Source organism: Megascapheus bottae, chromosome 16, assembly GCF_031878675.1.
Source record: "Megascapheus bottae isolate mThoBot1 chromosome 16, mThoBot2.hap1, whole genome shotgun sequence".
NCBI classification, from domain to species: Eukaryota; Metazoa; Chordata; class Mammalia; order Rodentia; family Geomyidae; genus Megascapheus; species Megascapheus bottae.
In genome coordinates, this window is record NC_143524.1 from 8,217,137 (window position 1) to 8,243,171 (window position 26,035).

At 44.8% G+C, this 26,035-nt stretch overlaps 1 protein-coding gene across 1 annotated transcript; it reads left to right on the forward strand.

Moving 5' to 3' along the window:
* The first annotated feature begins 280 nt into the window (after positions 1–280).
* Osbp (oxysterol binding protein) lies at positions 281–25,427 on the forward strand. Its single transcript, XM_090347615.1, has 14 exons — positions 281–717; positions 4,850–5,058; positions 7,465–7,715; positions 11,932–12,130; positions 12,371–12,473; positions 12,829–12,883; positions 13,056–13,187; positions 16,166–16,411; positions 16,680–16,800; positions 18,990–19,093; positions 20,852–20,947; positions 21,728–21,909; positions 22,845–23,065; positions 23,153–25,427. The coding sequence occupies exons 1-14, from the start codon at positions 311–313 to the stop codon at positions 23,293–23,295; spliced, it is 2,469 nt and encodes an 822-aa protein (XP_090203741.1). The 5' UTR covers positions 281–310; the 3' UTR covers positions 23,296–25,427.
* The last annotated feature ends 608 nt before the right edge of the window (positions 25,428–26,035 follow it).

Sequence of the window (26,035 nt, forward strand, 5' to 3'; positions counted from 1 at the left end):
CTGGGCGGAGTAGAATGACAGGCCCGAGAGAAATGCCAATGTCCGCGGGGTCTCCCGCAAGTGACACTCGGCGGCACCAATCCACGTCCTCCTTCCCGGCGGTCGCGCCCTCCTTTCCCCGGCGGGCCTGGCGGGGCGGGGACGCTGCGCGGCGGCGGCTGATGCGCTAGCCGTGTGGGGAGCTCCGGGAGGCGGCGGCGGCGGCGGCGGCGGCGGCGGCGGCGGCGGCGGCGGCGGCGGCGGCGGCGGCGGCGGCGGTGGAGGTTCTCGTAGGCGGTTCCGGTCCTGTATCTCAGGGCGGCGACGGTTCATGGCGGCGACCGAGCTGAGAGGAGTGGTGGGGCCGGGGCCGGCAGCCATTGCAGCTCCCGGCGGCGGCGGCGGCGGCGGCGCCGGTCCTCCGGTGGCGGGCGGCGGCGGCGGCGGCGGCGGCGGCGGCGGTGGCAGCGGCGGCGGCCGCGGGGACGTCGGGCTCGGCTCCGGGATAGCGTCAGGGACGACGGTGGCCTCTGCGGCCGCCGGTGGCCCGGGTTCCGGAGCCGGAGGAGTGGCGGCGTCGGGCCCGACTCCTGCGCCGGCGGCCGGGGGTTCGGGCGGCTCGGGCGCCGGGGGTTCGGGATCGGCTCGAGAAGGCTGGCTCTTCAAATGGACCAATTACATCAAAGGCTACCAGCGGCGGTGGTTCGTGCTGAGCAACGGACTCCTGAGCTACTACAGGTAAGTACTTCCGGGGCGCTGTCACCCACCGGCCCCGCGCCCCCCCGACCCCCGGCGCGGCCGCCAAGGTCGCCCCCCACCTCCCCCGGGCCCCGCCGGGATTGACGGCCCACCGTCCCCGGACGACTCCGCCCCTGCCCCCGCCCCCGCCGGTGCGCCGCCGCCTCACCTTCCCCGCCCCTCGGACGGGGACGGCGGGTTTGGGTTACTTGGGGTGGGATGGGGCGGGGCGGGGCGGGGGGGGGGGACGCCTCTGTTTGGGCTTCCATTGTACTTCCGCCACCACGTGGGTGCCCGCGACGGATTCCGCAATCGGGGCACCCACGGGCGGAGGTGCCCCCGGTGGTGGTGGTGGAGGGGGGACTCGACGAGCGCCCTGCCCAAGCAGCATCCGGACACCGCGCTCCGGGCGGCCTCCGAATTCCGCCCCTCCGCGTCCGCCTGGCCCCCCGACACGCGCACCTAACTCTGGCGTTCTGGAGAGCCCGGGGTGGAGATGGGCGCTCCCGTGCCGCTTTTACGTTGTGTTGGTCTCGTCGTCGTCTTCCTTAGGAACGGTTGGCTTCCTCCCTCCTCCTCCTCCTCCTCCTCTTCCCTTCTCCTTCCTCCCTCCTCCTCCTTCCTCCCTCCTCCTCCTCTCCTTCTCCTTCTTTTCCTCCTCGTCCTTCCTCTTCTCCTCCTCCTCCTTCCTCCCTCCTCCTCCTCCTCTTCCTTCTCCTCCTCCTCCTCCTTCTCCTCCTCCTCCTCCTCCTCCCTCCTTCCTCCTCCCTCCTCTTCCTTCCTCCCTCCTCCTCCTCCCTCCTTCCTCCTCCTCTTCCTCTTCTTCCTTTTCTTCTTCCTCAGTGTTAAGTTATATTAAAAGAGGAACCTGTGTCCTGGGTATGTGTTTGTTTTGGAATGGTTAATATACACCTACGGTGACTCACAACTTGGTTTTATCCTAACACGCTTTTGGGCTTATATTATTTCGGATAGAAGTGCTAAGATAGGTGATCCAGGGACAGGACAAAAGCATTTCCCAAGGGCAGGAGATTTCACATGAAGTAGTTGGCTCCTAGCCACAGCCTTGGTGTGCAGAGATAGTCCCATCTTCCTGATCCAGAAACTGAGGCTTAGCATTCACACATCCCAGGGAGTGAAAGTATTACTCACCTACACTAAGTAAATATGACACAGGCTGTATTTTATACTACATTTAGATTCAGAGGGAAAACTTGCTTCCTAAAAATGATTGTTTGGCATCCAAAACATTGATGTCTGTAAGTAGCTCACCTTGTATTTCTCCCCCCCCCACCAGCAGTCACTTTGATAGCACAAGTTAAGGTGACCAAATCCTTTTCCAATGCCATTGCCCTTCAGAATTTTGAGGAGAAATTGAGAGTTGGTGGTTATTGGCAGGAAAACATCTTGTTTGTCCTCAGTAGATAAGATTCATTCCATAGTTCCTCCTCATTGCTCAAGTGGCATTAACTGTGAACTGTTCTATGTTATCATTGGCATTCTATTTAGGACTGATGTTAATCTAGTTTTTCTAACTGGATTAGATCACAAACCTAAGATATTTAGTTTGCCCTGAAATTCTTACCCCTACTCAAACTTATTTTTCCTATTATCACAGTATTTGGGTTCAAATCCTGATTTTGCTCATGAATCACTATTTACACTGATTCTTTTTTAGAAATTATACGTAAATTGATGTGTGTGTGTGTGTGTGTGCGTGCGTGCTCAGTTCATCCAAGTTCTTGATTGTCCAGTGTCTAGGCTAGTTGATTCTTATTCAGTACTGGTTATTAATTTTGGATAGTAATGACTTACAAATCGCTGTTTTCTCAAGTATTTGTACCCACTTTTGATGTCTCTGTAACAAGAACCAGTGGTGACACATGTCTGGCTACAGAAAAACTCCTAAAACATACCAAGCCATATTTTAGGAATTATGACATTGGCCTGTCCTACCCACCACCAATGAAGCAACAGAGGATTGACACCCTCAAAACCACAGTAAAGTACTACTTCCAACTCTATTTGCAGTTTATTCTTCCTCTCAGGGCTCTTCTGGTCCTTGTTGCCCTCTTAGAATTAATCAGTCTTTTTGTCATTCCTCCTGCTTTTCATACCTTCAGAACCTGCAGTCTGTACCAATCTATGCCCTTTTCAAAATACCATTTTCCTTTTAACTGAGATCATGTGCTTCCTAGACCCATCATCTCACGAACTATCCTAATAAAAGTTAGCAAGCCACTTATTTCTTATATATTCTGGCTTTCTGTACATACCCAATTATATAGACACCTCTCTACCTAAAATCTCACATATAATCATTGCTCTCAGAGACATGACAGGCTGTCGTATTTGTTTTCTTGACTAGCTTCAGGAGATTGAATTACTATTTTGGCTGGTCTTTTTCAGGCAAGATCTTTCTAGCCAGAAAGCACCACATCATGCTGTAATACCATGAGAACTCTCCTTGTACTCTGAGTATCATGTTTTTCTGGTTTCTGAACTAATCATTTATAAGTGTGGACACATCTACCTCCCTAAGAGCTTTGTAATCAAGCCTTTCTCCTAAAATTCCTTGGAGTTTGTTAAACTGCTATACACTTTGTTATTTAAGAACCTTCTTTAGCGCATAAAGATGACCTTGACCTAGGCAGAAGAGACTGCTAGGAAGTAGTTAGTGAAAAGTGCTTATACGTTGGAATATGATAGAAGGCCCAAGTAGCACCCTGCAAATAGAAGGCAAGGGTGGCGGGCCTGTCAGCTGTCCATCTGCCATTCAGCCTGCATTATTCATAATGTAACTAAAGCTTGGGAATGGGAAGGTAAGACTAGGAAAGAAAAAGAAGAAAACAACAACAGGGATTCATATTACAGTGTGGCAGGTGCAGGGGTTGGAGCACAGCCTGGTCCTATGAGACCCCCGTGTCAGCCCCAGGCTGTCATTTTTGCATTTGAGGAACCAAAAATGGTCTCATGTGAGAAACCAGATAACAGCAAATCTGTCTTCCTAGACCTAGTTAACATACTTTTACAGTCATACCAAATCTTTGTTTCTGGAGATAGGGCGTGTGTACCATTTCTGGCATGTAGGAATTCTGGATGTGCCAGGTGTATGTGGCTACTTGGCTTGATTGAAAGGGAAATGGCGCTGCTCTGTACTGTGGCAGTTGGCAAAGGACTTGAACCGATTTATGTTCCAAGTTGGACAGAGTAAACTGCAGTAAACAGTCTCAACATATAGATCCCTGAGGGTGAGCAGCAGGTGGTGACGTCATTAGCACAATTTATTCTGTGTATTCAGTTGTGCTAGTAGCTGGAAGCTGGTTTTATGTGAATTCCTTGTAGCTTGTTGTCACCAAGTAGCACTGTGAAGTGGAGAATCTATTAATAGAGCTGTCAGTCAGTAGACATTGGGAAAATTTTTACACCCAGCCCTCTGGGCGTAAAGATCTGCTGAATCTTTCCTTGCTATTAATAGGATGGCTTAGGAGTTCCCACCAAAAGACGTCTGTTGGCCTTCGTGGGCAAGAGCAATTTCCAGAAAGATTACAATGTCTGGTAATCCACTTGTGATGAGTTTTTTCTTTTCTGTCTCTGATAGCCAGATGCTCTTATTTTGCCCCATCGCCAATAGGTAATAGTCTACACATTTGAGGTCTGCCTTTTTAGACATTTCTGAAATCGAGTTCTAAGCATGGTGTGATAGCGCTTGTTTTGTGGTGACGTATGATGAAGGGGATGCCCTACTGCACGTAAAATGGAGCTGTTCCTAGTGAATCAAATTGTTGTACAAAATGTTGATGCGTGGGGTTATAAAACACTTGGTAACTTACTAAGTAGTAATTATTGACTGCAGAAGAGCATGAGGTCAGACTATTGTATGTCTGTATATACTTATCCAAACATTTAAAAATTTCTAAATTAATATAACATGTCCTTAAACCTTAGTCAAGCCTATTTTTAAACACCAATGGTGAGAGGAACAGCAAGGCAGTAAAACCTGATTCAGAAACTTCTAGGAAATTTATGGTGCTTCGTAATCCTTCTGAATTTACAAAGGGCTCAGAGTTACGGAACTTGAAGGTTAGACTATCACCTTTCTTTTCAGTTTATCTTTGTGTCATTATTGCAGGTCAAAGGCAGAAATGAGACACACCTGCCGTGGTACCATCAACCTTGCCACTGCAAACATCACTGTCGAGGATTCCTGCAACTTCATCATTTCCAATGGGGGCGCCCAGACCTACCATCTAAAGGCTAGCTCAGAGGTAGAACGGCAGCGCTGGGTGACAGCTCTGGAACTGGCCAAGGCCAAGGCCGTTAAGATGCTGGCAGAATCAGGTGGGGAGCAAGGAATACTATGCCTAGGAATCTCTGTGTTGACCTCTGCGTCATTTGATTATCATCTGTCTCCTAGATGACTCATGCTTCTTATACAGTATTTCTCCTGGAGTGCTGGCTTTCAGCTGGGGCCAGTTTTGTGTGTGCACAGATGTGCACATGTGTCCACACACACGAGGGGTAGTTGGCAATGTCTGAAAATACATTTAGTTGTTACCTTGAAGAGTGGAGATATTACTGTCAGCTAGAGAGTAGAGATGAGCAGTACTGCTAATCTCCCTCCAAAGCACAAGATAGTACTGCCAATAATGAGAGTCTCCTGGTAGCTTATTATTTGTAGTTAAGTTGAAATAAGCTTAGTAGACACCCCAAAACTATGTATGTAATGCTTCTCTAGAAAGTCATTTTACTTTAAAAGGTACAGTTTATTTTACTATTGGAGGGCGGGAGAGTGCCAGGCCTTGAACTCATGGACTTGTACCTGCTAGAGTGTCACTCTCCTGCTGAGCCACTGCTCCAACTACTTTTTTGCTTATTTTAGAGATGGAGTCTAGCAAATTTTTCAGCCCTCTGACCTTTAACTGTGATTTCATCCTCTTGAATAACTAGGATTATAGACATGAGCCACAAGTGCCTGGCAAAAGAACAGTTTGTTATGGTCTGATTTTTTTTTTTGTTTTTCCCTTTAAGAAAAATGGTAAGACTTGCCCATAGTTCATCATAGTAGCTTTTTTCTTTTCAGTGAGCCTAGAAGGTCACTGATTGACTTTGCTATGGTATTGTATTTAATGACTCTCATTTTGTTTTGTTTTATTTTGTTAGTCCTGGGCCGTGAACTCAGGGTGTAAGCATTGTCCTTGGGCTTTCTCAAGGCTAGAGCTCTACCACTTGTGCTACACAACTTCTGGTTTTTTTCCATACATGCAGTACTGAGGAATTGAACCCGGTCTTTGTACTTGCTAGGCAAGCAGTCTACCACTAGGTCCAATTTCTGGCCCAATATTTAATGACCCTTAAGCAATGAAAAGAAAATTCTCAGCCAAGTGCCAGTGGTTGACGCCTGTAATCCTAGCTACTCTGGAGACTGAGATCTGAGGATTGCGGTTCAAAGCCAGCCCAGGCAGGAAAGTCTGTAAGAGTCTTATCCCCAATTAACCACCAGAAAACCAGAAATGGCACTGTGGCTCAATGTGGTAGAGTGATAACCTCGAGCTGAAGAGCTCAGGGACAGTGCCTAGGCCTCAGAGTGCAAACCCCATGACCAAAAAACATAACAAAACAAAAAATTCTCTGCTTGGTAAACTTTTCAGTAATAGGTTATATTTTGACGCTAGTCCTTCCTCTCTCTTTCACAGATAGGACAAGTCTTTTCTTCTTTTGTTTTAATTTTGGTGATGGTGTTAGCTCTCCCCAAAGGAAATGGCACTGCTGGAAGAGCACTTTGCAGGGCATTTTTACAAAGTGTTGCGTACACAAGTGATAGAGGTACAACACCACCTCCCATTTACTATTGGAGAAGTAGTTTATATAAGATTTTGTATTGCTTTTATTTTCTTCTGTTTATTTATTTTTATGGGTCATGGGGCTTGAACTCTCGGCCTGGATTCTGTCCTTGAGCTGAAAAGCTCAAATCTACCACCCTACCCCTGGAGCCACAGCACCCCTTCCTATTTTCTGGTAATTGATTCAAGATAAGAGTCTCATGGATTTGTAGGCTTTGTAGTTCCTGGGATGGCTTTGAACCAAGATCCTCAGATCTCAGCCTCCTGAGTAGCTAGGATTATGGGCATGAGCCACTGGGCCCAGCAGACTTTGTATTGCTTTTATAATGGCTCTTATGTCAAATGAATTCTTCCTCATGAAATTCCTAAGCTGTCCTTCAGAGAAGATAAATTGATTAAGCTTGATCACGGAAGTAGACTCTGATTCACAACTCATTTTTCAGAGAGTTCATTAATTACCTGACAGATAGTGGTAGATTTGTCTTAGTATTAATTTGAACAATCTGGAACTCACAGGGTAATGTTTAAATTCTGATAATACAGTTCCTAATTCCAAGAGCCATTCAGGCTCTTCTTCATACCTACAAGACCAGTACTTCTTAAACAGTAGTATGCAGCTGAAACACCTGAGCAGCTTATTAGAAGTACAGATTCCCAGGCCCTCAGCAGCTGAACCAGTGTCTCCGGGAATGTAACCAGTGACTTTGCAACTTTAAGAAGCACTCTAGATATTTATAGTACAGGTAGTCAATGGACCACATTGTAGAGAAATTGTGTGGTAATGGCAGGCTCCCGGTCACTGAGAAAGCATATCAAGAACAGTGTCCATTTGGCCCAGTAGGTAGGGTTCCAACTCTCAGTCCTGATCCTGGAGTCCAATAACTTACCCTTTGTATTCCTACAGATGAATCAGGAGATGAAGAGTCTGTCTCACAAACTGACAAGACTGAGTTGCAGAATACCCTCCGAACCCTCTCCAGCAAAGTAGAAGACCTGAGCACATGCAATGACTTGATAGCGAAGCATGGCACAGCCCTGCAGCGCTCCCTTAGTGAGCTGGAATCCCTGAAGCTGCCTGCTGAGAGCAATGAGAAGATCAAACAGGTCAACGAAAGAGCCACACTCTTTAGGATAACATCCAATGCCATGATCAATGTGAGTGCAGATGGTGTCTCTGTTGCTTTCTGATACTTCCCTTCTGTGAAACGCAATTCTTTCCCCAATGCTGAATTGTCATTGATAAAGCCCAGAACATTAGGTCCTACTTCAGCGCTCAAGGGCTTTAAGGTACATGGTTTGTTTCATGAGATAGAACAGGCTGCGCAGATGGAATGATTTTCATGCTCTGCTCAAGTAGTCAGGAAGACATTGCTCTAGCCTGGAAGTTTGTTAGGGCTCCAGCCCTGCTTCTCACCAGCAGGACATCCGCTGGTCATAACTGTTGAATCCATGAATCTCTTCAGGTTGTCTTTATTTGCTTATGTTTATCTAGTTTAATCTTTCGGCAAAGGATTACTGTAGGTCCTTTTCAGTGTCCTATTATTTACCTTCATGTCGGGGTCTTCCTCATTACATGGCTAATATATTCTGGCATGCAAGGTGGTAATTAGAGGATTAAGAACTAAAGAGAACTTACAGCACGAGTTAGTCCCATCATTAGTTCTCAATTTTGGGAGCCATTCTGTTGCTAAGACAAAATATTCAACTTTGGTTTCCTTTCCTTAAAAAAGAAGGATCAGTGGTATTTCTGCCTCTGCATGATTGCTGCCTTGGGTGGCTATCATTTGTTTGCAGGATATTTTAGCTGCTTGGGTGCCAGATTCCTGCAGTCACAGGTATGAAATGAATACATGGTTTTAACAATGCTGTTTTTTCCTCTACTGGTAATTCATTCTCACTTGGCAGGTTGTTGTAGTTCCCGTCCACATAAAAACACTCAAAGACATTTCATAAGTGAGAAGAGAGTATCCTGTGAGAAAAAGTTTTCAGGCTTCTTTCCCTGTCTAATTAAGTGGGATGGAATTACCTCACTAGCACCAGATTTTCTCTTGGTAGTTTAAATCACCTGACTCTAAAAGATCAAAGACCTTTTCCTGTGACCAAGTTTTAGACTTTCCTCACTTTTTTCCTTTGTTACTTGCTGACAGTTGTGATACCTTTATTTTATACCACATTCTGACATGTTGGGCACTTTGTTCCGTCCTGGGATCTACAGAAAGGAGACAGATTTGCTTTACCTGGAGACTGCAGGAAGATCTCCTAGCATCCTGAGTTCTTTTGTTTAAGGCTAGCACTCTACCACTTTGGGCCACAGCACTATTTCCAGTTTTCTGGTGGTTAATTGGAGGTAAGAATCTCACAAACTCCTACCCAGGCTGGCTTTGAACTGCGATCCTCAGATCACAGCCTCCTGAGTAGCCAGGATAACAGGCATGAGCCCCTACAGCACCCGGCATCCGTCAGAAGGCTGGCCTTCTCAGGGCTAGTCAGTTATTCTTTTTCCCAAACTGTTGAACTTTTTAATAGCTGTATGCTTGCTTTTCTGTTTGCCTCAATCTCAGAAATCCTACAATTCAGTACATAATTTTGGGGTTCTTTTTTTTCCCCTTAGACTGGGACTTCAATTAGATACCTGATGCTTACTTGTGTTCATTGGCTGGTGCTCTACAACCTGAGCCACACCTGCAACCCAAATAATAATTATTTTGTATAGATCAATCTTACTATATGCCTTTCAAATAGAAAAGTCAGGGCACAACGGTCTACTGAGAGGGAAGGCTACTTTTTAATAAATGGCAGGTGAATACCTCATTCTGTGACAGCTTTTATTTTCTATTATAAAATGAAAAATTTTCTAAGCTGCACTGAATTCTGAGATCTGTGATCACAGTTCAAAGCCAGCCCAAGCATGAAAGTCCATGAGACTCTTATTTCCAGTTAACCACCAGAAAACCAGAAGTGGCATTGTGGTTCAAAGTGGTAGAGTGCTAGCCTTGAGCTGAAGAACTCAGGGACAGCAAACACACACACACACACTCACACGCGCACGCGCGCACACACACGGAAAGAAAGTCTGATTCATAAAGCAGACTATTGGGGCCCTGTCTCTTGAAATTGTATTCCTCTTTGTTCCTTGGGGAAATTCTTCCCTAGGTTTTAAGTGTTCAGAATTTGTGTTAAAGAGAATGATCCCTTGAAAGTCAGAGATGTGCTCTGAAGCTGGGGGCGTTGCTCAGTGGTAGATTCCTTGCCTCGCGTGCTAATCAAGTAAACTCTGAAGGAACAATGAAAGGCTTCCATGAAATAAAACCAATACAGAGGTTAGGGCCTAGATCCCAGCTGCCTCCTTCATCTTCTGCGTAAGCCAGGGCAGCCTTGGTTATGTGTCCTCAGTTTGTTATCTGTAAATGACTTTCATACTAGTAGACCTTTTACTGTATTGTTGAAAGGCTTTTATTAGATAATTGATGTGAATTACTCAGCAAAGTACTTGGCATGTAATTGTCTAAATTTTAATTACAGTCCGTGTTATTAAAGGAAATGAGAGACAAGAGTTTGTGGAGTGGTGACGAGGTGTGTATGTGGACTACACTCCCCGCCCCACTTCTCCACAGTGTGGGAACTGCTGTAATTGACTTAGTAGAACAAGGAAGTGGATGGAGGTGAGGCTGGAGAGGAGGAAGAAGGGACGCAGATCCTGTTGCCTGGGCTTGGTAGAACAAGGAAAAGAAGACTGGTTTTGTTGTAAGCATTATAGTAGTGGCTAATTGAATGCTTACGCTCAGCCCTGAGCGATTCTCATTGCTTTACATGGAAAGCAACTACTCTTGGAGGTAGTTCTGACTGTAATGCTGTGTGTAGATCATGAAAGTGAGGATGGAGTGGTGCCCAGCGGCTCCGTTCTTAATGTGGATATGTACTTTATACCACCTCCAGCGTAGAGGACTGGACGAAGTGTAAAAGCTCAAAATAGTAATAGTAGATTTGGTAACTGAAGATGAGGGAGGAAGCAAAACCAAAAAGACACCCCTCTGGTTACTACCTTGGGCAGCTGGGAGAGCCGTGGAGCTGGTTCTAAGCATGGGGAATATTGAAAGAAGAAACAGCGCTATCAAGATGGTACATGGTACATTCAGTTTGGAGCTTTTGAGATTACTTTCAGCCATTGAGTAGGCATTTGTGTAGTCTAAATTAACTCAGTGAGTGATGTTAGAATTCCTGGTTTAGCCATTGACTTGTGGACAGTTGTTGACACCATGGGAGGAAGTAGGCATTCTATGTGCCTTTTAGTTTCTCTGTAATAGGAAGTAGATTCAATCTTATGTTATTTCCCTCTTTCATGTATTTATTTCATAAATTTTATCAGGATCTGTTATGTGTTAGGAGGTAGAGATCTGAATAAGCTATAAAATGTGTCTTTAATGTTGCTCATGATTCAACTGGATAGACAGTCACAAACTCAAGTGTGGAAAGTGCTAAGTAGAAGTAGAAAAGAGAGTGGCTGTTATGAGACTAAAGGCAAGTACCACAGAAGAAATATCATATAATGTAGATCTTCCATAGAGAAAGTGGATAGAGACATGCGCTGTTGGCTAGGTGAGTAGCCCTTGAAGAATCCCATGTGTCCCAGAAACAGTGAGCTTCGTTGCCGGGCCTGGGGTCAGTGTACCTGCCTGGAAAGGAAGATGCAGGGCAGGTGGTGTGCGCACTGGAAGGGCTGGGAAGGGCTCCCTGTGTTCCTCACCAGTAAGTAGACTGTGGTTCTAATCACAGGGGAGAGCTAGAAAAGGGATTGTGATTGAAATGGTAAGATTTGTGTTTTGTCTCTAGACACCTTCTTTGATTCCTCAAATAAGCTTCTAATGTTTAAGGTCAGATGTTTCTCGTAATGACCAAAATAAAAGAAAAATGTTTTCCTGAGTTGAGTCTAATTTAGTGCAGGTTCTCTGATCTTGCTATCTAAATTCCTCTGCTTCCACTTGAGTTTAGTCAAGAATTTATTGAAAGAAGTTATCTTTCAATAAAGGTAACTTTTTCTCATTTTTTGTCTTAGATCGCTTCTGGTGTTCACATACCTGCCCTTTGTGATTTTACCACAAATGCTTTGCCAGGGTTTACTACTCACTTGGCTATTTGTTTCGGCCTCATGACCAGGAAAATATATGAGAACGCTGACAACTGTGTTTACTCTGTTTGACCTTGATTGCAGCACAAAGTGAGTTTTCCCTGATGCTGTGGCATTGCAGGGAAAGCCTTCACTATTACATGCCCACAAAAGTGCCTAGAATAAAGTCACTTAATGGGCTTACGGAGGCCAAAAAGGGAATCTCTGCCTCATTGGAGTGATACAGTCAACGCTCTGTCTCTACAGGCCTGTAGAGATTTTCTCATGTTAGCCCAGACCCATAGCAAAAAGTGGCAGAAGTCATTACAGTATGAAAGAGACCAGCGGATCCGATTGGAAGAGACCCTGGAGCAGCTGGCAAAGCAGCACAATCATCTGGAGAGGGCCTTTCGGGGAGCCACGGTCCTGCCAGCAAACACTCCTGGCAGTGCTGGTTCTGTTAAAGGTAAGACATGTGATTCTTGCATGGCTCATTCTGATAGTAGCCAACTAGTTGATAGGACTCCAAACTTTCCACAACCAGTGACTAATGTAAAGTGCAATTTGAACCATTTATTTCTTCTGGCTTACCAATGCTTTCTACCATTTGGTATCTTGTCTGGGATTAGTATTTAAAAGAACCAGCTGTACCAGGCAATTGGTAAATATAACCAGAAAAAACAAAAAAAGGCTTTTCTCCTTGTAGATCAGTGCTGCTCTGGCAAAGGGGACATGAGTGATGAAGATGATGAGAATGAATTTTTTGATGCACCAGAGATCATCACCATGCCTGAAAATTTGGGCCACAAGTAAGTTGTCCTAGGCTGTTGAAGAAAAGGAACATCACAGGTCATTAAAAGCTGAGAAACTAGCTGAGTGTCTTTGGCTTCTACCTGTAATCCTAGCTACTGAGGAGGCTAAGATCTGAAGTTCAAAACCAGCCCAGGCCGCAAAGTGTATGAGACTTGTACCTTCAGTTAGCCATCGAAAAGCTGGAAGTAATGGTACGGTTCAACTGGTAGAATGCTAGTCTTGAGCAAAGAGCTCAGGCACAGTGCGCAGGCCCTGAGTTAAAGCCCCAGGACTGCAGAAAGAAAAAACTGTTGCGGACCAAACTATAATTTTGGCCTTTTTCTAATTCTCTTGTGCTTCCCCTCCATGCAGACGCACTGGCAGCAACATCAGCGGCGCCAGTAGTGACATCAGCCTGGATGAACAGGTAACCGTTCTGTGGAAGTTACAAGAAATCAGGGCCCTGGGTGGGATTCCAAAGGATTTGCTTGTAAAATGCTAAGACAAACTGCATGTTTAGCATGGGGGAAGGGAAGGTTGTAAATAGTGGATTTTCTGTTCTTTGTGGATGATTGAATGAGCTTTGTGTTTGCTCTCAGTACAAGCATCAGCTGGAGGAGACCAAAAAGGAAAAGAGAACAAGAATACCGTACAAGCCCAACTATAGTCTCAACTTATGGAGCATCATGAAGAACTGCATAGGAAAGGAACTCTCCAAGATCCCCATGCCGGTGAGCAGAGCACAGTGTGACAGCCCAGCCCGTTTAAGTGGCAGTTTTGAACGTGGTCTTTCATTATTTCTCTAGTCATAAACTCTTCCTTTCAACAAGCTGGCTTAGTTTGGCTGTGGATCCAGTATTACTCCCAGATCACCTAGAATCAGATGTATATGGTCAGTGACATGATGAGCAAATTCCTGTGGTAGAAGTGCTGAGGCTTGCAAAATAAATACAAGAAGCATAAAATTGACAAGAACCACGAACATAGACAACAACTGGTATTTTCTCCTAGTGTTGGGGGAAGTGCTATACATACAAATGTTTAAGGAGCAGAGAGGCAAAAGCAGTGCATTCCAACCAGACTGATCTCTTTGCCTCTAGTCCTGTTTTCTCCACTCCATTCTGTCCACACTGTTGCCAAAATGACCTATTTAAAATTAGAGGTGTGGTCACGTCATTCCTCAGTTTAAGTCATCCCTTCATTGCATCCTTGTTGCTTTGAACATAGTCTAGATTTCTTTGTGGACTTGATAATTCCTCCATGTGCCATCTGCATCCAATGTTCTGCTTAGTACATTGTTGTCAGGTACTCAGAAACATCTTGTCTTTTTTCTCAAGAGCATTTACATACTCTGCTCTTTCTGCTTAAAGTCCTATCTACCTGTCTGACTGTCTTCCCTCCTTCCCTCCCTCCTTTTTTTCCCTTCTTTTTTTTTTTTTGTCTCTTTGCAGTTTTGCTTTCTGAAACAGGCTTTTGGTATGTAGCCCAGGTTGGCCTGGAACTCCTGGCTCTCTTGCATCAGCCTCCCAAGTGCTGGCTTAGAAGTGTGTACCACCGAGGCCAGCTTCTATTTGACTTTCTTCAGTTTCCTATAGACCCTTATCACTTCTTTTGCTGTGGCTAAAACCTTTTTCTTCTGGATTCATCTACAATGCTGCCTACCTGTAAACCTGTCCAATACATCCAGGCAGGATGAGCTGTTTCTCCTCTGTGCTCTAACAAGTTAGACTGGACAGTGTATTTCAGTCGTTTATTCATTATACAAGTGTGAATTAAATGTCTCCTCTTTGCCCAAAGTACCAGTTCAATAGTGGTTCAATTTAAAGGTCTAAGATACTACATTGCTTTGAACCAAAGTAGTAAAATAAGGCCCTTGGGCCAAATCTGGAGGCAGACCATGCAGTCCTCGAGTCAAAAATGTCTTCATTTTTTCTTTTAAGTGGCTGAAATGACTGAAAAGGACTAAGATAATTTATGAGGTTAATGTCCATAAAATTTTACTGGAGGGGCCAGGTGCATAGCCTAGTGGTAGAGTACTCGCCTAGCATGTACGAAGCCCTGGGTTCAATTCCTCGGTACCACATACACAGGAAAAAGTGGAAGTGGTGCTGTGGCTCAAGTGGTCGAGCGCTAGCCTTGTGCAAAAATACCCACGGACAATGCCCAGGCCCTGAATTCAAGTGCCAGGACTGGTAACAACAGCAGCCACAAAAATTTATTGGAACACAAATACTTGTTCATTTAGATCCTGTTTGTGGCCACTGCCACACTGCAACAGAAATGTTGAGTGGTGTGACAGAGACGGCCTGTTCTAAAAGTCCTTTACGGAAAAGCTGGCAAACTCTGGCCTTACACAGATACTGGCTTAACTCATTCTTGTGTTAAAGTTCAGAGGTCAGTGGTCCAAAGATTCTACTCCACTCCACAGTGTCAGGACAGGCTTCCTTCTGTCCTGTCATTCAGCTGCCTGGTGGCCTCTGTGCCTAAGTGCATAGTGATTGCTCCAGTGTGAGCCATGCAGGTCACACTGCAGTCAGCTGCAAGATAGAGAAAGAAGCTGAGCAGCCTGTCTTTTAAGGCTACTTCCTGGAAATTGCATAATCCATTAAGCTCTTAAATCTCTAGAATTTATATATGGCTAGAATTTATGTATGTTCACAGCTAGCTGAAGAAAAGTGGGGGAAGAGGTGTCTCTTCCGCATAAGGTTCTGTCCATAGCCATTATTTGACAGGTATAAAAACATTTTCCCTATATTTACCAATATATGATTTCTGCCTGTTCATATACTTCATTACTCATGGACAGGATTTGTATCTTATTGTTGGTCATGGAGAACAATTAAGATTCTATACAGGTATGTGGGATCTGTATGTTTTTAGATATTGTCTTGGGTCAGGGTTATAGCTCAATAGTGTAATGCTTGCCTATCATGTTTAAGATGTAGGTTTAATCTTCAGCATAGCAAAGGTGTAGGGGGCGGGGGAGGAGAGGAGAGGAGAGAGGTCGTGCATAAGACCCACTTGCCTGGGGCAGTAGATGCCTTTAAGGAAGTAGTGGGCAGATAGGTGTGCAGGTCTTCACAGGGTTAGAAAATGCAGTTTCTAATTAGATGTAGCTCTTCTGGGCCTGGGTGACCTTTCCATCCTCCTTTACTTCCTGAATGACACTGCCATAAGATTGTACAGTCCTGTACTTCTTCATCTGAAGATTAAGTCCTTATCCTTCTCTGACTTTGTCCTCTGTCACTGGAAAGCTGACCTCTCTGGGCTGTGAGGCTTGGTGTCTGTTGGAGTCTGGCTGGTCTCCTCCAGTACAAAACACTGGTAGGAGATGAGAGCTGAGAGGAAGGGTGTTTTTCCCCGGGGGCAGTTTTCTGGCAGCCCCTGAGTAGACCTAGCTTTTAGTGGACTGTCTCCCCACTTGACCAGGTTTGGCTTATGTCCAGATGCCCTCAGCCTCCGGTGGCAGCAGTACTTCTTCATTTCTTTATTCTTCCCTCTGTTCATCTCCGCTCTCCACTGGCTGTATGACGGAGTCGCTGCTTCCTTCCATGTAAACACTCATTTGTTTGTTTCCTTATTTAGCCCCCGAGAGAGGCCAGTGGTTTATCAACTCAGCATCTTAATGTCTGTTTCTCAACCTGCAAAATGTGTAAACTGGCTCTTATAAATGTCTGGCAAGCTTTTGACAGCTCTTCCTTTCCTACAGGTAAACTTTAACGAGCCCTTGTCCATGCTTCAGCGCCTTACTGAAGACCTGGAATACCATGAGTTGCTAGACCGTGCCGCAAAATGCGAGAATTCTCTGGAGCAGCTCTGCTACGTTGCGGCCTTCACCGTGTCCTCCTACTCCACCACTGTCTTCCGAACCAGCAAGCCATTCAACCCACTCCTTGGGGAGACCTTTGAGCTGGACAGGCTAGAAGAGAATGGGTACCGATCCCTCTGTGAGCAGGTGACGGAGCACCACCATCGTAATACATTTCCTTCCCGAGGACAGGAATGGGATTTGGGTTGGTCCTCCAGTGGGAGCTGAAGGATATGCCAGTTCTGTCATCCCCGTCTGTTTCCCCCTTTCCCCCGGAGTCTACCCTGAAGGCCCTGCTGCTCACCTACTGCCTCTGGTATAATACAAGGAAATGCTGGGTGCCTATCACCAGTGGATAGGTAATGTCTTCTCCTATCCCTTTCTGCCTTCTCAGTCTGAACCTGATGTCTTCCAGGTGAGTCATCATCCCCCTGCCGCTGCTCACCATGCGGAGTCCAGAAATGGCTGGACATTGCGTCAGGAAATCAAAATCACCAGCAAGTTTCGGGGCAAATATCTCTCCATTATGCCCCTCGGTAAGACCACCAGTCCCTGGAATTACCATTGGGGGATGAGCAGTTTTCTGTCAAGGTGGAGAAGTCACTGGATCAGTTCTGATTGGAGAGATGATTGGATTTCTCAGTTATCAGTGTGTTCCTCAACTTTGTTTCATAATGCATTGTTGAGGATTCATAGGCTTTTCGTAAGGCATACTGATGGTGTGGTTTTGTTTTCTTGTAGTGGATTTTCTTGCACTTGTCTGGCTTTGGTATCAGAATAATACTGAGCTCATAGATTTGAGCGGTTGGGCAGAAGAAGAGTTATTGATAGGAGATTAAAGATATATTTAGGCAAACACTTCAAAGATGTTTGTGAAGATTTGAAGAGCAAATATGTGAGAAGAATGTAGTGCAGAGCCAGGCACATGGCAGAGCTCGAATCATCATTAGTGTTATTGCCACCACCATTGTCACCAGCCAAGCTACCAGAGTTACTTGAGCCTTTATTTTTTTGTGGGGCTTGAACTCAGGGCCTGGACCCTGTCCCTGAGCTTCTTTTGCTCAAGGCTAGCACTCAACCACTTGAGACTCAGTGCCACTTCCGGCTTTTTCTGTGTATGTGGTACTGAGGAATCTAACCCAGGGATTCATGCATGTTAGGCGAACACTCTATCACTAAGCCACATTCCCAGTCCACTTGAGTCTTTTCTACATGACTCTCCTAATCCACAGCAAGTTTGTTCTTTTCAATCGTGCTTAGAGAGGAAACTTAGTTGTTCTGTTAATGCAATTGATCAGATTACCTACTATTATTTTGTAAATATAGATACATATTATTTTGAATCCTCAGTTACTTGTGGGCAAAGTACAGATTTGGATTTGGTAGTTATTTGAAAACAACTCATGGGATCTGGAACCTATATCAAAGGGCACATACTGTATTTCAAGCATTTTATTGGACAAATCAACATTGCTATACACCATAGTTACCCCAAGTCTATAGATGATAAAACCAAGGCCTCTGGAATTTAAACACAGGGTTGAGTACTATAACGCAATTCTGATGCTAACCACCAGAGTTTCTGCAGACTGTATACATTAAGCACTCAGTCTCCAACAAGACTGTCCTTGCTTTGATGCAGACCACAAATTTGGGGTTACCTAGGCCACTCATACTTCGTGGGAGCTCCCACAACTGCCTCAGATTTAATAATTTATTAGCATGACACATAGGAGTCAGGGAAGTATACTTACATGATGGTTTTACTCAGGGTACTAATCAAATGAAGAGAACTATAAGGTGTTATCTAGGGGGGTTCTGTGAATAGAATTTACTTGTCTTCTCCACATGAGCAGGGCACATCACCCTCTTTTCACATTGGCATGTTCACTGGCCAGGGGCCTCTTCTGGGATTTGGTTTCCAGGGATTTTACAGGGGGTTCGTTGACTGACTTATTTCCCATATGATTAAATTGAGTATCTAGTCCCCCTTTGGGAAGTTAGGGGGTTGGGCTGATAACAGATGACTCTTAAGCCCTAACTCTCTTCTGGACTGCCTTCTTCCTGGGTTTTCTCATTGGAGTAGCTATCGGAGGCCTACCTGGAGTCATCAATATACAGTATCAGGCCCTCTCCAAATAACAGATGATCCTATTCCTAGAAAATGATAGGAGTTTAAAGGTTCTCTTGCAGAAGCCATAAGTGAAGACTGGGCACAAATCTTTCTTATACAACACATATTAACAACATAGTACCAGGACTATGGTCTAGCCACTCCTCTATTTTAACTACTAAAGGCAGCAGATAAGTGATTTGTTTAAGGTCATACAGCTACTTGGTTATTAATAACAGGTCCTGGCCTCCAGAATGATTAACCAGCATGAGCCCTTTTTATAATGCAGCTTCATGTTTTCTTGTTGGGTCATGTTTGACTTGTTCAGTCATATATATTTTGCCGTTGGTTTTATGAAATGTAATTTCCTAGCTAAGATATATTGGCTGTTAATATATGTTTATCATGATTCAGCTATATTATTTACATATTTACAAATCAAGAAAGGAAAAAAATTGAAACAATGCTTCCAACATTTAAGGAGGCTATGTCCATTTTGTATTCTTTGTTTGAGAAATAGTAATAGAAAGGAATTGGTCCTTTCTTAATTCTAGCCTGTATGGTGCTGTTTTTCTGATATGTGGCCTGATTTGCATTCTTCTTGGTATTTAGGTACCATCCACTGTATTTTCCATGCAACTGGGCATCACTATACTTGGAAAAAAGTGACTACAACAGTGCATAACATTATCGTGGGCAAGTTGTGGATAGATCAGGTAAGCAAAACTACCTACCGTGCTTCTGAAATTCAGAAACACACTTCTTCCTATGACCTCTGCTTTTAAGTCATGGGAACTGACCTCAGAATGTTGCTACTGCTTTATGTATAGTCCTACCTTCCCCTTGCCAAGTTTCTGTACCACAAATAATTATGAGTGGCCAAATTTAACATTTCATCCGCGACAACTAAAACTGTATTAGGCTGTATTAGACTGCACAAAGAATAAAGACTAGTAAACAGCACTTAGCTGGGCACCTGTAATTGTAGCTAGTCAGGAGGCTGAAATCACCCAAATAGAGAAGTTATGAAACTCCATCTCAATTAAAGTAGGGCATCTTCAGCAAAAAGTAGGTCTGGAGTTGTAGCTTAAGTAGAACACGATTGTGAGCAAGAAAGTTGAGCAGGTAGAATATTCTTGCGTTAAAGCCCTGGTACCAGGAAAAAAAGCTTTTAATTATTTAGCTAATTTAACTACTGCTTGAGCCATGCTTTCACCCTTAGCATGATTTCCACTCTTCTTCCCCCCCCCCCCCCCCCCATCATGGGACTTGGACTTGGGCTGGGTGCTGTCCCTGAGCTCCTCAGCTCAAGGCTTCCGCCCTACCCTTGAGCCAAGCCCAACTTCCCGTTTTCTAGAGGTTAATTGAAGATAAGAGTCTCAGGTCCTTTTGTGTCTGAGCTGGCTTTGAACCTTGAGCCTCAGATCTCACCCTCTTGAGTAGGTAGGATTACAGGCGTGAGCCACTGCAATCAGCATGATTTCTTTTTATTATTATTATTTTTTTAATGTTTATTGTCAGGATAATGTATAGAGATGTTACAGTTACATTTGTCAGGTGGTAGGTGAGATTTTTCTTTTAAAGAATTTTAGTAAATACAAGAAGGCTTTCATTATGACATTTCTGCTCCCCCCCACTCTAAAACTTCTGCTATGTTGCTGTTAAGACAATGGTTGCTGTAAATTCACAAAAAGAGAATACTATCTTCTAAGCAGTGAGGAAAAGCTTCATACTAGATAAGGAATTAAGCAGTCTGGGATTCAGAGAACATAAAGGAGGCAAAAAAAAAAAATCAAGTCTAGAAAGTCCTTCTACATATAACATTGAAACCGAGTGTTGGGGTCGGGGAGGGAAATGGGGACAGAAACTCTATTAATTACAACAACAACAACAAAAAGAAACTGAGTGAATACTCTGATGTAAGCCGAGGAGTTCAAGGATGGTACTCTTGCATTGGAACGGTAAATTACTATGTGAATAATTTCATTATTCAGAAGGTCAAATCCTGCCACTTAACATGTCACCTAAAACAAGTGGTATTAATCCCAACTTGAAATGACAAGGTTATAAAAGATTCCATAGCATCCACAAGGCTGGCAGAGAGACCCAGACTTAAGCAAGAGAGTAGTAGAATCTAAGACCAAATGCTCAAGAATTAGGAGGTATAAGCCAGGTGCAATGACTCACACTTGTAATCCTAGCTACTCAGGAGACTGAGATATGAGGATTGTGGATCAAAGCCAGCCAGGGCACTAAAGATTGAGAGACACATCTTCAGTTAGCCAGCAGAAAACTGGAGGTGGTGCTGGGGCTCAAGGGAAGGGCTGTGGCCTTGAGCTAAAGAGCTCTGGGACAATGCCCAGACCCAGAGTTGTGTCCAGTGACCAACAACAAAAAAGGAGGTGTGGGTGTTGGAAGATATTCAAGTCATCTAGTCTCCATAAAACTAATCCATGATTCTTTTCACTTTCCAGTCTGGTGAAATTGATATTATAAATCACAAGACAGGAGACAAGTGTAATCTTAAATTTGTTCCTTATAGCTACTTCTCTCGGGATGTTGCAAGAAAGGTAAGAGAAGTTGAAATTTATATGTGTTTTTTTTTCTTACGCGTATACTTCTAAGAAAACCTGGCCCTTTGGGGCTGGTGTTTAGGTATACATCCTAGTATGATGATTCAAAACAAGTAGACAGTGCCAGGTGCTGTGGACTCAAACTTGTAATCCTAGCTACTGAGGAGGCTGAGATCTGAAGGTCAGGGTTTGGAGCTAACTAGAGCAGGAAGGTATATGAGACTCCTATCTCCAATAAACTACTCAGAAAAGGCCAGAAATTGAGCTGTGGTGAGCACAAAGAGGCTCCGGGACAGCACCCAGACTCTTGAGTTCAAGCTCCAGAACTGGGAGGGAGCTGGGAGGGAGCGAGCCGGGGAAAGCAAGTAAAGATAGAGAAAGTCAGCAAAGGGGACTGTACTGCATCACAGACTCCTTTCACTTCTTAGACCACAAGTGGGACACGAGCGTGGGTTAATGGTACTACAGGAAGAAGGGGGGAAGGGAAGGACTGCTGTTACATTCAGGAGAGAGCTGTGTTACCACTCTGTTCTGAGTACCAATCTGATGCTTTTCACTGCATGGAAAGCCCCGTGCAGCACACAGCGTCGCCTCCATGTCATGACAGAATTCCAAGTCATGTCTCAGGACAACAAAACAACTGGGAGGGCGCCACGATGTGTGTTGTAACAGGGAGTGCGCAGTCTGTACCCTAGGACTTTGATTTCTGGATTAGTCGAGTTAAGCCCCTGCAGTGTTTCCTTGGATCCAAAGCACCTCTCTTAACCCTTGCTGCAGGTGACTGGGGAAGTGACAGATCCATCAGGAAAAGTTCACTTTGCCCTTCTGGGGACATGGGATGAGAAAATGGATTGCTTCAAGGTACAGCCAGCTGCCGGAGAGAATGGGGGTGATGCCCGTCAGAGAGGCCATGAGGCAGAAGAAGGCAGGGCCATGCTGTGGAAAAGGAACCCTTTGCCGTGAGTATGGGCTTGGGAGCCACCGGGAGGCACCTGTCCCTGGCCAGCCTTCCTACTTCGTTATGTGAGGGTCCACCCTGGGAAATAGAACCGTTAGGAGAGGTCTTCAGCAGGTTGTCACAAGACCATTTGAATTGTAGCCTGCCTTGTCCCAAGAAAAGCTCTAACTAACATCTGCCACTCAATTTTTTATTTATTTATTTATTTATTTATTTATTTATTTATTTATTTATTTATTTATTTATTTGCCAGTCCTGGGCTTGAGCTCAGGGTCTGAGCACTGTCCTTGGACTTTCTCAAGGCTAGAGCTCTACCACTTGAGCCTCAGCACCACTTCCGGCTTTTTGCTATGTATGTGGTACGGAGAAATCGAACTTGGGTCTTCGTGCATGCTAGGCAAGCACTCTACCACTAGGCCAAACTCCCAGCCCCTGCCACTCATTTTTTTTTTTTAATGTATTCTATTGGATTGGGATTCAGAAGAATACCTCTCCATCGTTTAGTACAAAACTGTTCACCAACAGCCAGAGAAGCAAGGTTCCCAAAGGCCCCAAGGCAGGTCTTGGACCTCATTTAATATATTCCACTGACAGTGATAGCCAAGACTGTCCTAGGAAAGGGGGGAAAACGTTTGGAAGGACGCAAAAGCAATAGAAATGAGTAATTTTGATTAAGTAGAGTGCTTTCTTCATCCCAATGGAGACAGACCGTTTGGGCTGTGTAGTGTAAAACCCCAGATGACAGTTTAGTGGAATCACACTGGAGGGGCAGAGAGCGATCTGGGTTGGCTCTTTCCATTAGAAGTACCTGACATGGCCCTAGAATTTTTTTTTTTTTCCCACTTGTAGAATAATCTTGGTAATCTCATCTTGGCAGTATGCTGAATTGTTGCTCCTTAACTCAGACTGAACTTTTTCTTGTTGTTCCTTTTTTAGGAAGAATGCAGAAAACATGTACTACTTCTCAGAGCTGGCTCTAACTCTCAATGCCTGGGAAGGGGGCACTGCACCCACAGACAGCCGGTTACGGCCTGACCAGAGACTGATGGAAAATGGCCGCTGGGATGAAGCAAATGCTGAGAAGCAGCGCCTGGAGGAAAAACAAAGACTTTCCAGAAAGAAGAGAGAAGCAGAAGCTATGAAGGCCACAGAAGATGGTAATGAACTTGCCGTCTATTCCTGCTTCTTGGTAGGTGGATACAGCCAGCTCTTAATTTTGCTTCTTTTCCCTCTTCCCCTTTTAGGCACACCCTATGATCCCTATAAGGCACTGTGGTTTGAGCGGAAGAAGGACCCTGTGACCAAGGAGTTAACCCATATTTACAGGGGTGAATACTGGGAGTGTAAAGAAAAGCAGGACTGGAACTCGTGTCCAGACATCTTCTGAAGGAGCAGTGGCACAGAGGAAGAGGACCGATCCGAGAAGAGGACAGAGGATGTGTGGGAAAGCTGGCAGTTGTGACTCTTACCAAGTGCTTTCCTCAAGTTTGTCTGTCTTAACCAATCACTTTTTCCAAATCAATCACCAGAAGCAGATACCAGTGGTGGTGATTGGCTGGTTGCCTTAGCTGATTGACACTGAAATCAACATACTAGATCACTATGTTTGTAAGGGAGAGGATTAGTGGCTGAAAGTTAGTGTTACTCTCCATCTGCGAAGTCAAGCATTCTTGGCTCTTCTTTCTCCTTCTGCGCCCATTTAAGATGATGTCATTTACCCTCCCCTCGTAGCCTCCCGTGCTCAGCCAAGATCTGCATAAGATTGTGATTCATGAGCATTTTTGGTGCTGTTCAGAGCGAGAACTGATTTTAAAGTTCCTTTAAAAAGAAACACACAAGACTTAACCAGCAGAGGCACTGTGCATGATTGCGGTGGTGCTTAGGTCTAACAGGAGGCACGCGCACATGGCGTCCGCGGAGTGCACCATCGGTGTGTAGATAACCAAGGTACTGGATCGGCTACAAGAGAGATGGCTCTGTGGGGCTGGAATATTAAGTTACGTTCTTGGAAGTTTCTATCTCCACTTGCATCAAGTACCCTCTGCCATTCTCTGCCTTGGACTGCAGCTGGAATCCACGTCGGTGGTTCCTATGAAGGGCATGGTTCCCCACATCAAGCGTTCATTAAAGGACTCCAGGCAGAGAACAGGCAGGATGGAAAAGGACTGCTAGCCACTGTTACCATCCCAAGTCCTCACCCACCCCCTCCATTGCCTTTCTCCCCCTCCCCCTCTCCCAGCACATACCTTATATGGGTTTGTGTCCCAGTCTGGAGCCAAACATTATCTGTCCATTCTGATATAGTTCAGAATTTGAAAGCAATTAATCTGGAACCAAGTTTTCACCATCTCTCCAACCCCCTGGACTGGAGCCACCTCGGGAATAATGGTTAAATATCTGTATATTATATATATGTAGAGAAAAATCTTAATTTTTTTGGTTTGATTTTCCTTCCCCCATTAAGAATCTTGGTTTTGTACATCATTCGTCTCCCTGGGACTCTGTCTTAGACGTATGTTCACAAGGATGGGCGCCCTTCCACTTCCTCCCTTTCAGGAGCACATTCGGAGCCCAAGCCGGATCACCTCTGGTAGTTACTGGACTGAGACGTGTCCAGGATCTGTATCCTGGGGCGCCCACGGCTGTGTAAGCTCTCCTCTCCTTTGAAAATGAAGTCCTGGTCTCTTTTCCTGCTTCCTTGCTGACTTTATTAGGAAGAATATGGGTAGAAAGTTAGGAGAGTACTTGCCAGTTTATTTCAGCCTCTGTTCCCCACACAGTCTAAATCCCGAAAGAATTTTCTTGCCGTAAATGGGGTGGGGGACCTGAAATCGCCATCATGTGAGGTGAAGAAGAGAACTCCTCCTGAGCTGGCTTCCTTCTTTGTTCTGTATTTGTTCTCTTTGTCTTATTCAGAAATCTAACCCCTGTGCCACCTGGCCTTGGTTGAGGATCACAAATCGAGGTGCCTTCCTTGTATGCTTTCTGTTAGCGTTTTCTGTTTCTGTTCCTTAACTGCTGAGCCTCAGCCAGTGTGGGGTCTGGGGGAAAATATCATTCCAGAGGAAGCCAGCCCTCCCGGGAAACTGGGTTTTACTGGGTACATCAGTGCTTTTACACTTCTCCCCCATGCCTTCCTCCCTTGCCGAAATAAGCATGAGAGAGGAGCACGCTGGGAATTCCTCCCAAGAACCCTTTTTCCATCCCAAGCCAGAGTTATGCAAGGGCTTGTTCCAGAAGGCCCATAAAAGCTGAGGCCTTCTCCAGGAACTTTGGATGGAATGGGAATTCCCTAACTAAACTGAATGTCCCTGCTTTCTCTCCCCTTTCTTCCTCTACAATCTGCACTACATTTCTGGCTCAATCCCCAGATTCCTGCTAATGGAAGAAGCTTAAGAGTCCTTAAAGGTGGAATAAAGTCACATCAAAACAAAACTATATATATTTTTGGTTTTTTTGCCTTATTGCTTTTTTTCCAAAAAAAAAAAAACCTACTAAATTAAATAATTTTTAAAAAGCCATACTGTTTGTCTGATTTCATTTCTTCTAGGCCAGAAGCATGTGGGGGAGGGGAGAGTGTAGGGGGAAGAGAACTAGCCGATGGTTTTGTTTTGCTTGGGAATCTGGGAGCCCCGATCTTTGTGAGAAATTGAAAGGGGGCACGGAGCACTAATAGTTGAACTATTGAGCACGGCTCCAGCGGGCCTGTGAGCAGACAATTAGATTTAAAAGCCCTGCCACTTCAATGCCATGTGTTATACATTGCCTCATCTTGACCTTGATGGAGGAATAATTGCCAATGGCTTGGTTTTTTAAAATATTTTTTATTGTAATTAATAAAAGGGTTACATGATATTTGCCAGATATAAGGTGCATTAATTCACATACATTGATATCCTTTCACATGTCTTGGTAATGGCTTGGTTTTAGCGCTGAGCCTGCTTTACCTCAAAAATAAATAAAATAGGGGCCTGCACCAGATCCTGAGTTGAAAAGTAGCACTGCAAATAACACAATTCTTACGATTAGCTGGTTTATATAGGAATTCATTTTGTTTTGTTTGTCCCTTGTGGGGCTTGAACTCAGGGAGGGCCTGAGCACTGTTCCTGAGCTTTTGAGTGGTTAAT

What these genes read in the sequence shown, in the direction of transcription:
- Osbp (XM_090347615.1), top strand. Translation starts at nt 311, where the DNA reads ATGGCGGCGACCGAGCTGAGAGGAGTGGTGGGGCCGGGGCCGGCAGCC. An exon ending in CAGTGCTGGTTCTGTTAAAG is followed by an intron (nt 12,131 to 12,370) that starts GTAAGACATGTG and finishes TTCTCCTTGTAG; the next exon opens with ATCAGTGCTGCTCTGGCAAA. An exon ending in ACATCAGCCTGGATGAACAG is followed by an intron (nt 12,884 to 13,055) that starts GTAACCGTTCTG and finishes GTTTGCTCTCAG; the next exon opens with TACAAGCATCAGCTGGAGGA.